Raw genomic sequence first — 16,765 nt, 5'->3', positions numbered from 1 at the left:
TATCAGAATGCTGATTTGGCATTTAAGTTCCAAGTACTCTCTGCAGTGAAAGCGCAGACAGACACCCCCATTTGGCTATATTACAAATCACTACAGATAATGTAAAGAAAGCAAAAGTAGTACGTTGTAGATAGTTCTGATTCCAAGAGAACTGCCAACAGACAAAAATTCTTGCTACTTTGAGCATTTTTGCTTTGCTGCTCTTGTTTCAGGTATGAGTCTAATCTAAATTTAATTTTAAATTACCACATGAACTTTCATTTAAGATATCAACTAAGATAACTATGAATGCTATTACCAAATTTTATTATGAAGTACATTGTGCATTATTACATTTTTAAATAACTCCACTGGCTGAATAATTTCTTAGCCAAAAACAAAAATAAAATATGCCAACCTATGTGATTAGAACCTTTGAGCTACTTATTTATTACAATGAAAACACACTAGAATTACTACTACAATATGCTGCTACACCTCAAGTTATTCATTAATAGATATGATATTTGAGCTGAAATCACATACAAAGGCTCTATGAACATTAATTTGTAACCTTTCTAAATCCTTAGCTAAATTTAAAAATAAGCTAATGAATGTGACTAGGACCATTAAAACTATTTATTGAACACAATGTTAATTACGGAAGAATGTCAAGATTTTTCAACATACTTATCCATTTTGAAGATTAAATTTTAAAACTTCAGTAGTTTTAATCTTAAACCTATAGAATGCATATGATTAATATGAAAACAATAACTAACAGAAATGTAAGCAACAAACTTACACAGATGGCTTGGCATTCATAACAGTTTCTTAATCAGTGTACACTGATTTAATTATTCAGATAAGTATTGTAATGCCATCTTTATTTATTTATAGAAAGCATCACTTAAGACTTGACAGTTCAGCATATGAGCATAATGAAGCACACACAGATTTCATCTATCAACTAATAACTCTTGACATTATCTCAAACCTTCCATCTAATCAATAATTATCTGTATAAGTTCTGTCAGAGTATGTTATGTCAGAGAGTGCGTTACTCATCTCTGGATAAATTTGATGTGAAAGTTTGGCAAAATTTCACCAAAAGACCAAGGGTAGTTGCTCATGTTATTTGCAAGTCTGATCCTGTTTGGCATAAAGGTCTTCTAAACAAGCTTCCATTTTATAGCTTGCTTCTTAAATATTAATTGCCATTTTAAAAATTACATGCCAAATTTTAAAAGGGAAAGTCTGCAAAAAACAAAGGGAGAATTTTAGTTGACAAGTTCTGCACATTTTCATGTTATTCTATATAAAAATTTATTAAAATGAATTTTTGTCCTTTTTTTTTTTTTTTATATATATATATAGGTGAAGAGAATCCAGATAAAATTTTAAAGTTGGATATGGAACAGACCTTAGAAACAAAAGAGATTTGCAAAGAACATCTTATTCAAACTGGAGAGATGACTCCATTTGGTACTATTTTATCATCAAGAGAAACACAAAAACATCAACAAAAACAAAGGTGTATGCAAATATCAAGTCAACTTACAGAGTTTGAAAAGTTTTTACTTAGTAAATCAGAGCCTAAAAAAAGAAGGAAAGCTCAGCTTATGAAAATCATTCCAAAGAAGGACAATATATTGCACTGCAGTGCATCATATTCACAAAAATCTGGTGAAATAGTAGGAGGTATGTTAGTCCCTGATGAATGTACTGAGTCTGATTTGGCAGTTAATTTGATGAGGAGTAATGATGATAAGGTGTATGAATCAGAACCTTCTACATCTGGCAGTTTTATTTCAAATAGTGAAGCTAAAACAGTTAAGCGGAATCATTTACTTGGTACAAAAATCATTAAAAAATGCAAGGATAACATCGAAGAGTGGCATAATCAGTTAATTGAAAATGGTAAAAGTGATTCAGAATTCAGTGATTTTGAAAATGGGAATAGTAATGAAAGTCATATAACTGCACCTGTAAATTATAATGAATACTTTCCTGAAAATGACGATTATGGAGAAAATAATGAGGATCAATTGCCAAGAGGTAAGTTTTTTTTTTTTTTTTTTTTTTTCTGTGCATTTTCATCACTGTTTTTGATATAAGATCTAGTACAGTGGACTCCTGCTTTATGATATTAATCCTTTCCAGAGACACCATATCTTGAAAATATCGTAATGTAAACTCAATAACACACATTGTTTTGGTAATTTGTTCCAAGACCTTGGAAGTTGAAATTTTTGCTATTAAACCAAGCTATTTATCTCTCTAAAAGATGATTTTTATAATGGAAATTGTACGTATTGGTTAAAACAATTGATTAAAACTAATATATTTATTAAAGCACAACACAAAAAATCACAGAACACACACCCAACACTTTTACAGAGGCTGCTATTGGCTGAGAAGTAGAACCATGTGGTTCGCTCGGAGACAATCGTAAGCCAAGCCCATCATAAAGTGAAATAAGCAGGTACCTCTTAACATGGTCACTGGTTAGTAGAATCACCCGCTTTATAGAATCAAATTTCAGAAAGCCAATTCAAATCATTAAAATGCACTACACTTTCATTGTTAGCATATGTTTGATTATAAGAATCAATTTTGAACATTTCTGTGATAATTCTAGAGGTCACAACCATAAAGCAATAAAAACAATTTGCAGTTTCCAGTTTATTAGACTTTTATGTTAGTGCAATTTATTATAAACGGGTAGTAAAGTCAATCTTATTGCATTTGCGATAGTACCGATAACTGGAATTCTGTGGATTTTTATGTTATTTTAAGAAATTAAATAAATATTCAGAATCTTTTCTTCATTCCTATTTTTAAATTTTCACAAACCTGTTAATCCGTATCTCACTTGTGCGTATCGTGTTAGTTGCAGTTTTATGCATGCTGTGTTCTTCGTTATTAGTATTAATATTGTCCATATGGTACAAGGAAGCCTAAAGCTTATGCTGCACCAGACAAAAAAAAAAAAAAAAAAAAAGAGTAAAATAATAATAATTAAATTAAATCAAATAAATAGTTAATAAATAATAAAAGAAAAGGAAAAAGACAACTATGCATTTCCCTCCTCCTGTAGGTAACTATCTGCTGACCTTTGAATTTTTCCAAACTGTCAGCCTCAATCATGTGTGTAGGTAACTTATTCCAGTAATTTATAACTTGCTGGCTAAAATAAAACTTCCTGCAGTTCAGTCTAAACATTTCCCCCGTAACTTGAATTTATGTCCCCTAGTTCTAGGATCATTTATTTATCATTTATATTCAGAAATCCATGATTAGATTTTTAGTGTACAAATCAAGATTAGAAATTACAGAAAAATGTTATAAAGAATGGTGCACTCATTTCAATATTTTACCATTTTATCAAAGAAGGACTGTTGCTGACTGCAAGAGCTTTATGAATTTAATTAATGGTAATTTGGATGCCGCTGAGCTACTCTGCCTGATAAATTTTGGATGCTCGCAGAGAATATTGAGAAGGCATGATTTATTTGTACAAGGGCCATTCAAAACCTAATCACTTAAAGTTTGAATTTTTCAATAGGACTGTTAGATTACTAAATGAATCTAATATTGATATTTTAACCAAGCATATCAATATTAAAAATGAAATTAAAAGGTTCTATGAACAAAAGTAATTTTTAATTCAGATCTCTGTCTATAGATATGTCTGTGATTTCAATATTTATGTATTTAATAAGATATGTCTATATATTTATTATGTATGTAATCAGGAAGGAGTAGTCCATCAAACAACAAAAAAAAGAATAAATAACTAAATAAATTAATTAAAAAAAAACAAAAAATAAAAAGTACTCCTGATTTTTAAGGAGTCCTTATGTGCTGTAGTGTAATGACTAGATCGTAGGTATATAATTTAGCTTAATATTTCAGCACTCACCTCTTTATTTATTTTTCCACCTTTATTTTTCAGCACTCAGAGGTGAGTGCTGAAAAATAAAAAGTATTAAAAAAAATAATGCATTTATAAATTAAAATAAACTAAAAAAAATTTAAACATTTAATCAGTATTAATGAGCTGTTAATATGAATTGTTTAGATAAAAGGGACAAATGTATTATTAGAAAATCATTTATTTTTTTATAGTGCTTTCAATTTAAATGTATATTTCTTTATTTTTTAATATATGTTGTATTTTACTCTATTTTTTATTGATATTAATTTATATGTGTTATACTATATATTTTGTTTCTCCTCTGTAAGGCTTAGGCTGTTTTGGAACAAAAAAAAAAAAAAAAAAACCATAAAAAGTTTGTCCTCATTCATTTTACTTTTGCCTCTCAGAGCCTTAAACACTTTAATCAAGGCTTCTCTAAATTACCTAATTTCCACATTTTATTTTATCACCATGATCTCACCATGGCAAGTTACCCATTTTTGAACCCTTTCAAGAAGCTCAATATCTTTTTTTTTAGGTACGGTTTCCACAGTTGAACAAGTATTCCAAGTACTGTCTAACCACCACTGCTGTAGTCATAAAACTAGCAGAAGGTATAATATGCTTATTAATTGAATTCCAGAGGGTATACAGCATGTATACAGGGTGTCTCAAAAATATTGATACAAATGTTTAGGGGAGGTAGGTAACATCTAAAGGAATGTGAATCGCATAGGAACCCATAACTGGAAATGTCACGGAAAGTAGTAGCAGAGGCACAAGAAGCAGAAATGACACAAGACAGTAATTAGTGGCAAACATTTATTTGACATAATATTAACAATGGAGTATGAGATGGATGCATTTCATGATGTTACAACAGATGCTCGAAGGTTCCACCATGAGATGCGATTCATGCGTTACACCGACGCAGCATGGATTGGCGGACACGGTTGAACACACCTGGAGTTTCTTTGACAGTAGCAGCAGCGCAGATGAGTCTCGCCACGAGATCCATTCCCGTCTCCACAGGCGACTCATATACGATAGATTTGAGGGCCCTCCACAGAAAGAAATCAAGGCTTGATAAATCAAGTGAGTGTGGGGGGCCAGGCAACAGGTCCAAAGCGCCTGTTCAAATGGTCACGAACACACCTTCCATAATGGGCAGGCGCCCCATCATGTTGAAACCAAATGTTGCGTCTTACATTTGCTGGAACATCGTCAAGTAACCCTGGTAGAACTTGTTCAAGAAAGATCTGATATTTAGCGGAGTTCATGCGTGATGATAACAGGTATGGGCTGACTAAGCAGTCACCAACCATACCTGCCTACACATTTATTGCGAAGCGATGTTGTGCCGCATGGGGGGGGGGGGCACACCGTATGGGCCCTCTGCTAATCCATACACTAGGTGCATGTCTGCCAGCTCACAGTTCGTATATCGATGCATGCTCTTTTTTTGCGGCGACTACTGCTTGAATGAGTAAACCAGAAATTTTCCCTCTTGCAAACTGATGAACAGCGCCGTGTACTGACACAGTGACGTTTCCGGTTATGGGTTCCTATGCGATTCACATTCCTTTAGATGTTACCTACGTCCCCTAAACGTTTGTACTAATATTTTTGAGACACCCTGTATATACCAGGTGGTTATAAAATAAGTCTTCCTATTCAGGAGACCCTAGTGTCAAAATGGTTAGAGTTGGCAATGTGAAAATCAGTGGGCATGTCATTTAGGGTATGGGGAAGCGATTTGTAGAAGAGAAAAAATTAGTTCAAATTTCCCCCACCAGGGGAAAACGGACCTGCAAATATTTAACAGGATGTCATTTACTTCAAGACATGCTGCTTATGCAAATGACATCCTGTTAAATAAAAGCAGAAAGGCCAATGCCACTGTCAATAACCATTATGGCTCTTACAAAAAATGAATGTGCTCTTTTAGTAAAACTGTTCTACCAGAATAATAGTAACGGCAATGCAGCACTATGTGAATATCGGAAACTTAAAGGACCTTTGACATCAGTGGGTCTTCGAAAACTAATAAATAAATTTGAAGCAACCGGGGAGTTAGGTGTAATTCCAGGCAGGTGATGACCATGTATCGGAACGGAGGTAGTGGATGAAGTGGCAGTTGCAATGGCCTCCAGGTCAGAATGCAAAACACTATAAGTCAGTAGTGCCAGAGGTGTGTCAAGAGGCTTGAACCTTCCTTGGTCTACTGTATGCAAAGTGCTTCGAATAATTTTACGCTGGTTCCCATACAAGCTCTTTCATGTAGTGCAAGAACTAGCCTTGTGATCAGCAGCAACAAATAGACTTTGCTCTACAATTTGTGGCTCGTATGGAACTTAATGATACATCGGCTCGAATGATGTGGTCTGATGAGGCAAGAAAACTGCCAAATATGGGGAACTTCTCGTCCATCTGCTGTGCATGAAAGACCACTACAAAGTCCATACGTTACAGTATGGTGTGGATTCACAGCAGAGTTTATAATCAGACCATTTTTCTTTGAAGAGTCTACACCTCATGGCCCCGTATGGTATATTGTAACTAGTGCACTGTACTGCGCTCTTCTAAGAGATCACATTATTCCCGCTCTGAAAGAAAGGCAATGCTTGGAGACCTTAGTGTTCATGCAAGATGGTGCCCCACCCCATGTTGGTCGACAAATGAAGGAACTGCTCTGTTCAACATTTGGAAATGATCGCACCATTTCTAGAGACTTTCTGCAGTTCTGGCCAGCCCGATTACCAGATCTCAATTCCTGTGATTTCTGGCTATGGGGATACCTGAAAGACAGAGTTTACCATGGCGGCATACAGATACTTCTCGATTTGAAAGCAAGTATTAAACAGCATGTAGCCAACATCCCCAATGAGATACTACACGAAAGTGTGTCGCACGCAGTCCTCAGTTTTCAGAATGTCATCTCAAGTGAAGAAAAGGACATAGAACAATATCTGTAGATTTCTAAGTTCTGATATTAAAATCTAATCTAAGTTAAGTATTCCATCTCATGTATACAGTGCCAATTTGTCCCCTGGTGGCAGAAATTAACTGATTTTTTTTTTTTTTTTTTTCCCCTTCTACAAATCGCTTCCCCATACCCTAAATTACATACCCACCAATTTTCATGGTGCTATCTCTAACCATTTTGACAATAGGGTCTCCTGAATAGGGAAACTTATTTTATAACCACCCGGTATATATACACAATAGAACCTGTTTAAGAAGTTTTTCAAGGGACTGGAGGTATAGAATGGGAAAACTTCTTAGAAGGAAAATGACTTAAGGGTATGAAATATTAACTACAAAATAAAAATGAAAAGCTATGCATACATAAGTTAAAGATGATTTTAAGTACTATTTCAGAATTTATAAATATTTTACTCTGCCCATGGGAAACATTTTTAAACTGAGGATTTCTAATTGCTTGATATTCTGTTCATTAAACTCATTACCAAGTTGGAAGGACGAACTACAAAGGAGTTTCAGCATACTTTGAAAGGTCACAATTACAATAAGACAGAGCAACAATCCACTAGTAATTCTGAACTGTTCACAACCATCAGAACTTAATGCTTAATGTGGTCTATGTATCCAATTATGGATATTGATGAAAACAGTTGCATTATGTCATTTTCAGAGCTAAAAAGGTTTTAGCTCTGAAAGCCTCAGACTATGAAAATTCACTAATCGAACAAGTTAGTTCGTAGAAAACCACCAAAGTAGGTGAAATGGCATAGTTTTTGTTACATCTCATATTGTGATTGCCTTCACAATGAGTTGCCCTGATATTGAACTACCTCGAATAAGCAATGCTCCAACAATGGATTCTGGAATAGGCAACACTTCACCAATAGATTCTCGGCAGATATCATCACCTCATAGTGGAAAAATAAAAATAAGTTGGATATGACAAATGCACCAGAGCATGCAAAGCAGCAGCAAAGGATGCAGATGTATATATATATATGTATAAATGTAAAACTGGAAGTGTAAGTTACATAAATGCCAAAAGCCAAGAGGACAAAGATAGCAGAAATATGAGAAAATGCATGCTAAATTTGAAACTAAAAAGTATGTAAAAGTATAGCAGGATGTGTAACAAACAAGACTATCTAAAGATATAAAACAGAAGTGGCTGTAATTTAAACAATAGCATCGTGCAAAGCAGCAGATAGCTAATTCTTAAATTGATATAAAATAAAATACCAGTCAGTTAAAACCAGGAGAAAAAGTGGGAAAATAATAGGTTGTGAAATGCACCAGCGTTTGTCATGCGTTTGTATGACAAACGCACCAGAGCACACAAAGGATGCATATATACAGGGTGTTTCAGTTAAACGTTTCAGAACTTCTAAGAGGGGTAGGGTACATCCTGACAACTCGAAATCATATAGCAATGTGGGGTCGGAAATGCTTTCCTGAAGCGGTGTTGTACACAGAAGAACCATAAAAAGAAAAGAGACCGTAAGTGAGAAATCGTTTTAATAATACATGAAAAGAAGCAAAAGGTACATGGATTAAAGTAAGTGTTCGAAGTTTCTTCCACGGGCTACAATGCACGCCTCACATCTCCGACGCATGGACATCCGAACATTCTGGAATACTCCAGGCGAATTTCGAATTTCTTCGGCAGCTACTGCGATTCTTGCAACCAGCTCCTCAGCATTGTCAACAGGGGTGTCATAAACTAGCGATTTCATATGACCCCAGAAATAAAAATCAAGACATGATAGGTCGGGTGACCGAGCAGGCCAACGCACGGGACCACCACGTCCGATCCACTGTTGACCAAATGTGACATCCAGGTAGTTACGAACATCTCCGCTACAATGGGCAGGGGCTCCATCGTGTTGGAACCACATTGTCTGTTGCGTCGATGCAGAAATCTGTTCATCTCTCAAACGTTGTGGCAATACTTGCTGCAGAAAGATCAAGTAGATAGGTCCGGTTAGACGACACGGTAACAGGTAAGGTCCGATGAGGTGATCTCCCATAATACCAGCCCATACATTGACCGAAAATCGAATCTGTGCTGCACGACGTAGCACGACGACTTCTGTGTACAATACCGCTTCAGGAAAGCATTTCCGACCCCACATTGCTATATGATTTCGAGTTGTCAGGATGTACCCTACCCCTCTTAGAAGTTCTGAAACGTTTAACTGAAACACCCTGTATATATATATATATATATATATATACAGGGTGATTCACTACCAGTGCGACAAACTTGCAAGAGGTGTAGGGGGCACAAAGATGAATCAGAATCACATAGCATTGCAGGGTCTGAAATACCTTCGCCATGCGGTAGAGGACGTTGAATGGGAGGTCGCGTGAATAGCGATCCCGCTGGAAGTCAGCATTTGCAAACCATTTCTGTTGAAGAAACCAAGTAGAATCATTGGAGCCTCCGGAGTGGATAATCCGCAGGCTCCAATGATTGGACGCGTTGCAGATGGTATGAACTCATTTGGTTTGTTGACAGTATCCTCCATACAGTGGATTGGGAAATACCCAATTGTTGGCCTATCGCTTGAGTACTCGTACTCGGATTGCCTTCTGCAAGACGTAGGCATTCTCCTCATTGTCTGGCGTCCTCGTCGTTCGCTCTCGATTTTTGGTTACGTGAGACTGAAACAACCAGTCTCATGTAACCTTCTGTGCACACATGCAAAAATCGTATGATGAGGAGCACACCTGTGCGGGAAACATTCCTGGTACAAGTGCAGAGCGGCGCGCCCATTACAGTCCACATGCTCCATACGCGAGGTGCATGTCGGCCAGTTCAACGTTTGAATACTCGTCCATCCTACTGCCTCGGGAACCGGTTCGCAAATGCTGACTTCCAGCGGGATCGCTGTTCATGCTATCTCCCGTTCAACGTCCTCTACCGCATGACGAAGGCATTTCGGACCCTGCAATGCTATGTGATTCTGATTCGTCTTTGTGCCCCCTACACCTCCTGCAAGTTTGTCGCACTGGTAGTGAATCACCCTGTATATATATATATATATATATATTTAGTCTTTTGTATTATGATGGTTCAATTCGCATTTTATTTTTAATATTCTATTATAGTAGTTTTATTTAATTTCTTTCTAGCTTTTTCTGTTGTCCCAGTAGCTGTTTTAGCAATGCATGGGTACGAACAGAGTACCTATTATTATTCTTTTGTATTATCATTCTATTGTGGTTTAATTCGTCTTTGTTCATCATTAATGTCATTGTTATTCGCCATGATGGCTAATTAAACATTATCCGTGCCGGTGTTTTTTTACCTATAGATATTATTGTTAATACATTACTGGTCTTTAAGCTAGCCTATTCTCGGTTATCTTAATTTCCCGTGGCCTATACATTTAGGATTTTGCAACTTGTTGCGTATTGCTAAAGAAATTGTCATAACACTTATTGATGAAAAACTGTAGCAATAGGCAAATTATCAATACTATTTTATAACTATATAATATAATTTATACATTTTTATACATTTTTGTATTACATCACATGGACGTCAATCCCCTACTTCATCGGGGGCTTTGAGTGGATTGACGGCCCATTCGATGTAATGCATTTTTTACATACCCGTTTCTGTTTGCATCTATCACAGCTTTGCTATTTAATTAATTCTAAATTCTAAGGTTCTTTTTGAATTTTTTGGACTTATGTTTATGTTATTCTTCTTAATTGTTGTTAGTTAAATTAGTATTATTTATTATGAATTAAATTAATTCTTTATAATCTCTACAGCAACTGTGATAGAATACACAAAGCCCTATCACAGTTGCTCTAGAGATTATAAAGAATTAATTTAATTCATAATAAATAATACTAATTTAACTAACAACAGTTAAGAAGAATAAGATAAACATAAGTCCAAAAAATTCAAAAAGAACCTTAGAATTTAGAATTAATTAAATAGCAAAGCTGTGATAGATGCAAACAGAAACGGGTATGTAAAAAATGCATTACATCGAATGGGCCGTCAATCCACTCAAAGCCCCCGATGAAGTAGGGGATTGACGTCCATGTGATGTAACACAAAAATGTATAAAAATGTATAAATTATATTATATAGTTATAAAATAGTATTGATAATTTGCCTATTGCTACAGTTTTTCATCAGTAAGTGTTATGACAATTTCTTTAGCAATACGCAACAAATTGCAAAATCCTAAATGTATAGGCCACGGGAAATTAAGATAACCGAGAATAGGCTAGCTTAAAGACCAGTAATGTATTAACTATAATATCTATAGGTAAAAAAACACCGGCACGGATAATGTTTAATTAGCCATCGTGGCGAATAACAATGACATTAGTGATGAACAAAGACGAATTAAACCACAATAGAATGATAATACAAAAGAATAATATATATATATATATATATATATATATATATACATATATATATATATATATATATATATACACACACACAATTTACATAGATATGTATATTGTAAGAAATATAACAGTTAAATGTAAAGATGAAAGTGTAAGTTACACAGAATGGCAAAAGCCGAGAAGAAAATGTTACTTTTATTTTTGATTCTTATTTATTTATTATTATTTTTTTTTTACAGGTCACTCCTATATAATCATCTTTATGATACAACCTGCATTTTCTTCTTGGGGTTTTGGCATTCTCTGTAACTTATTCCATCTTTACATGTAATTGTTATATTTCTTACAATATACATATGTATACATCTGCATCCTTTGCTGCTGCTTTGTGCACTCTGGTGCATTTGTGATATTCAACTTATTTTAATTTTTCACTTTTTCTGCTGGTTTTAACTCATTGGTATTTTATTTTATATTTTATATCAATTTAAGAATTAGCTATCTGCTGCTATTCTTTAAAACTACAGTCACTTCTGTTTTATATCTTTAGATAGTCTTGTTTGTTAACATCCTGCCATACTTCTACATACTTTTTAGTCTTAAATTTAGCATGCATTTTCCTATATTTCTGTTATCTTTTTCCTCTTGGCTTTTGGCATTTGTGTAACTTACACTTCCAGCTTCACATTTATATGTATATATACATCTGCATCCTTTGCACGCTATGGTGCATTTGTTATTTCCAACTTATTTCTATTTTTCCACTTTTTTTTCTGGTTTTAACTCACTGGTATTACATTTTACACCCCCCCCACACACACACGGCATATTTATTGGGGAACGGCCCAAATGGTTCATGCAAGACTGAGCTCCTTGCATTATGCAATTGGAGTGCATCATTGACTCAGTGACATGTTTCCTCATTGATGGATTGGGAGGAAAGGGGTATCCACACCAGTGAAGTGGGCACCACAATCACCTGAACTTAACCTTCTGGACTTTGCATTTTGGGGATTCCTGAAGGCACAGGTGTATGCTGTAAAAATCCGAGATCTTTGTCATCTTAGGGAGGGAATTGCCAAGGCTTGTGCTTCTGTCGATCCCGGTGTGCTAAGAAGAATCCAAACAAACATGGTACACTGGCTGAAAAATGTGTTTAATGTTAAACACATATTGTAAATGAGAGTAAGCATATATAGTGTAAATCCCATTGGATCCTGACTTTACAGACATTCTGTACATCATTCTTAAAGTGAGGCTTCCAGACCTGTATACAGTACTCAAGATGTGGCCTAACCATGGCCTTGTACAAAGGGCTAATCACCTCCTTATCCCTGCTAGCAAAGTTTCTGTATATCATTGACAAAACTCCATGAGCTTTTATAGCAATCTGTTTGCACTGCTTAGATTATTTCATAGCTGACTGCACAGTTACGACCTGGTCTTTTTCATTTTCCACTACCCTGAGTGTAGTACCACGCAGTTGATAAGTTACTCTGGGATTACTGCTACCCATATGCAGTACCTTGTATTAAACTTCAACCGCCATTTCTCAACCCACCTGACCCAATTTTCTTGTATCTTGTTGCAGTAGCTCAACCTTATTACCGTCATTAACCATCCTGCCAACCTTTGTATCATCTGAAACTTGGACATTAAGCCTGATATACCTTCGTTAATATCTTTAATAAATATTGAAAACAACAGTGGGCCCAGCACTGAATCCTGGGGGACTTCACTGATCACATTAGTCCACAAAGAGTAGTGCCCATTGATAACCACTCTGTCTTCTTGTTCTTCTTCTTCTTCTTCCACTTAACAATCCTTTTATCCATAGCAGTAACTTGACCTTAATGCCACATTGCTCCAGTTTATACACAGTCTTTTATGTGGAACAGTATCAAAAGCTTTCCTGAATTTACTGCATCGTAGTAACCCATCAGATCAGTTAGACAAGACCATCACTTAAGAAATCCATGCTGTGACTGCAGTATAATTGCATTCCTGTCCAGATGGTTCTGCATTACTTCTTTAACCAGTGACTCCATTATTTTCCCTGGAACAGATGTTAAGCTATAAAAAATAAAATAAATCTGCAGCCATTATCAACCCACCTCAGGATGGAAGCCTCCTCAATGATTCATGTTGAGGGAAATGCACCATAACCTGCCACGCTGATCCAGTGCTGGTTGGCAGATTAACCACATTTAGCAGGCAGGGGCTTGAACCCCAGTCTACTCAGAGCATGTGCTACTGCACTCCCGCTCCTGACCACTTGGCTACGGAGGCAATTACTCATCACTTTTTGATCCCCTTTATGAGTTATACACTCACACATCTCCACTCCGTAAGTACCGCCCTGAATCCAAGGGTGTTCTCATAATTATGGCTAAAGTCTTGCTTACCTACTTTACTGCCTCTCTTAATATGATTGGATAGATCCTATCGACCCCAGGTGTTTTTTTTTTATGTTTACCTTCAACAGTTGCCCTCTTACACTTTCCTTTCAGTTATCACAAAGGCATTTAGCTCCCCATTGTAGTTTCATAAACTTTTGACTTCCCCATCCCTTAAAGAATTCCTCATGTATGAATATAGATGCAAAATACCTATTCAGTTTGTGAGCAACCTGAGCAGGTTCATCAACAGTTAACCCAGTGACATCAAATGGACCAATGGATTCAATCCCTTCCTTCTACTATTGCTATAAGCACAGAAGTATTTGATATTTTCTTTGCATTCTTTTGCCAGACTTATCATAATATGCCTTAGCTTGCCTAACCTCCTTTGTGACTTGTTACTGATTAATTTATTTATACCATAGGCTTCTGTATCACCTGATAATTTATATACATTCATGCACTTTTCTTCTCTGGCACAGTAGTTCATCTTAAATCCATTCAGTTCTCATATTTCTTCTTTGTTGATATGAAAAGCCTAGTAGCTTCTATGGTTATTTCCCTGAATGCTGCCCATTTAGAATTTTCTGTTGTAACATCATCAGTTGGTCCCACTGTATAGAATTTAAAAACTGTCTGAGACCACTATAGTCACCCTTTGGAAAACAAGTCTTTCTCTTTACCCACAACAGTAGTTATATCTTTAATTAAATTCCACAATGACAGAGAATTAAAATGATTAAATTGATAATAAATTATCAGAGGGACGCAGAAACATGCAATTAAGTTACAAATGGAGTTAGGCTAAGGCAGATTGTGAGAGGTCTTTAGCATTAGTAGAGGCACATGATGCAAGAAAGCAAAATAAAATTCAGCATCAGTCAAATAAAAAAAAAAAAAAAAACCCTTTCCATTTCACTGATCCATTCATTCCAAATGTTTGTATAGTTCTGCCTTGAATTTATTTAAGCTATCAACTTCCACAACAACATATGGAAGTTTGTTCTAGCAATCAATCACCCGCTAGCTAAAAGCAAACTTCTGCACATCTATTCTACAACTGTCTTTCCTCAGTTTGAATCTATGCCTCCTCAGGTTTGTAATCTGAGCAAGAAGAAGAAGAATCCCCTCAGCATTAAGCCTGCTCAATCCATTCAAGGCCTTATACACCTCAATCAAATTGCTTCGCAGGTGCCTAGTCTCCAGAAGCTGCAATTTGCAGAACTTAAGCCTTTCTTCACAAGAGCACCCCTTTGTTCCCTTCACTAGTCTTGTTGTACTGCATACAGGTCTGGGAGCTTCATTTTAGAGTTGCTAGAACAAGTACAGAGAAGGGCATGGGGTCTTGTGAATGATACACAAGAACCCTGCCAGCATGGATAAGGAGGTGATTATCCCCTGACCATTGCCTTATACAAAGAGATAATCACATCCTTATCCCTGCTAGCAAAACTCCTGCATATCATTGACAAGACCCCATGACCTATTCTGTCAGCCTCTCTGCACTGCTCAGAAAACTTCATATCTGACTGCACAATTACCCCAAGGTCTCTTTCATTCTCTATTACCTTGAGGGTAGTAGAGAATGAAAGCCACATAGTTGGTACATTTCTCTGGGGTTACTGCTACCCATATGTAGAACTTTTCATTTGTCAATGTTAAACTTCAGTTGCCACTTCTCAGCCCATCTACCCATCATTTTGCATGTTCAATATATTTTATACAATACAGACTAGTACATTTGATGGCCAATTCATTAACTAGTGCAAGAACAAAAATAAGCAGAAATTCACAGAATCTTTTTCAACTTCTGATTTTAATAGCAAAGCTAACCAATAGTTCTCTTTTTTTTTTTTTTTTTTTGCAAAAAAAAAAAAAAAAAAGAAAGAATAACAAACTATGTTAGGATAATGAGACTGGGAAGGAGGAGGAGGAAAAACAATGGGGTAGAATCACCATTGGAAGATTCCTTGGCAGTTACAGTTATGCTACAGTGCCAAACTTTGTCTTTTGAAAAGCAGGAGATTTTGCAATTTTTATTAGGGGGGGAAAAAAAAAAAAGCTGCTTTCCTCCGGGGTGTTTTTTTTTATACAGATTTCAGATTAGAAATTAAATTTCACTGAAAACATTTTATATTAGGAATGAAAGGATTGTTTAACAATACAGTATAGTGCACCTATGATTTTTTTTCTGTCTGTGGATTTTTTAGGATTATCTGCTAGATACCACCAACTGATTATGACTGCTTCAAGAAAGATATGTTGCAGACTGTCCTCTTCAAAAATGTTGAGTCAAAGTTTTGTTTATAACAGATGTCTTAGATAGTATGAATCAGAGCTGTAATACTCAATATGTTCTACGTTGATAATAATATTAGTAAATTAATAAGAGGAGTATACCTCAATATAGTACGTGGAACACTTCCGTATGATACCCTCCAGAAATTAAAACGGAAAAAACGAAAAAATCGACAACTTACCGGTACATTAAAGTAAAATATAAATAATTAAAGTAAAATATAAATAATTAAATAATCAATTTAACACAATTCAAAACAATTAAAATTCAAATTAACGCAATTAAAAGAATCTAACGAAAATATTCAAAACGATTTTCCTTCCTGAAGCTGACAATGCTTTTCGACCGACTGTCGTGATCACAGGAATGAAAATTACCGAATCAGACTAAACCTGCAACTTAAATAGTGATTGTGTCTTCGCGCATGCGCGTAAAGGTCCACGCATCGGAGATCAAATATGGCCGCCGAACATTAACAGAATTCTCGTGTAATTTGATTTCAACGGTTTCTGCAATTAATAGTCGCGTATAATTACGTTGAACGTTAAGTATTTTGGCCTCGTTAAATAAAAAAGTATGTTTTTCGTTAATGGCATGAAAGGCTAATTCTGACGCTGCTGAACGAGAAGCACGAACTGAGGCTTCGTGTTGATTTACACGAATATTAAGAGAAAACCGCGTCGAACCCTGATAAGACGAGTCGCAATCACCGCAAGAAATGTTGTATACAATTGTATTTTGTTCGAGTCCCGGATAAGCGTGAAATTTAGAAAGTTTAATGACTTTTTATCCGTATCT

The 16,765-nt window shown here is 35.7% G+C and overlaps 1 protein-coding gene across 1 annotated transcript in view; it reads left to right on the top strand.

Moving 5' to 3' along the window:
* Nucleotides 1-1,409: 1,409 nt before the first annotated feature.
* The window catches only part of LOC150083150 (DNA excision repair protein ERCC-6-like), a 382,705-nt gene continuing 367,349 nt past the window's right edge, over nucleotides 1,410-16,765 (top strand). Inside the window, exon 1 of the mRNA XM_090377075.1 lies at nucleotides 1,410-2,037. Within this exon, the coding sequence (XP_090233201.1) occupies nucleotides 1,452-2,037 (586 nt within the window). The 5' untranslated portion in view covers nucleotides 1,410-1,451. The remainder of the gene's footprint in view (nucleotides 2,038-16,765) is intronic.

The sequence above is a fragment of the Mastigoproctus giganteus genome, chromosome 7, assembly GCF_048544385.1.
Source record: "Mastigoproctus giganteus isolate SK-2022 chromosome 7, ASM4854438v1, whole genome shotgun sequence".
In the NCBI taxonomy this organism is placed as follows: Eukaryota; Metazoa; Arthropoda; class Arachnida; order Uropygi; family Thelyphonidae; genus Mastigoproctus; species Mastigoproctus giganteus.
The sequence above is the reverse complement of the archived record's forward strand: the minus strand, read 5'-3'. Positions and strand labels throughout refer to the sequence as shown.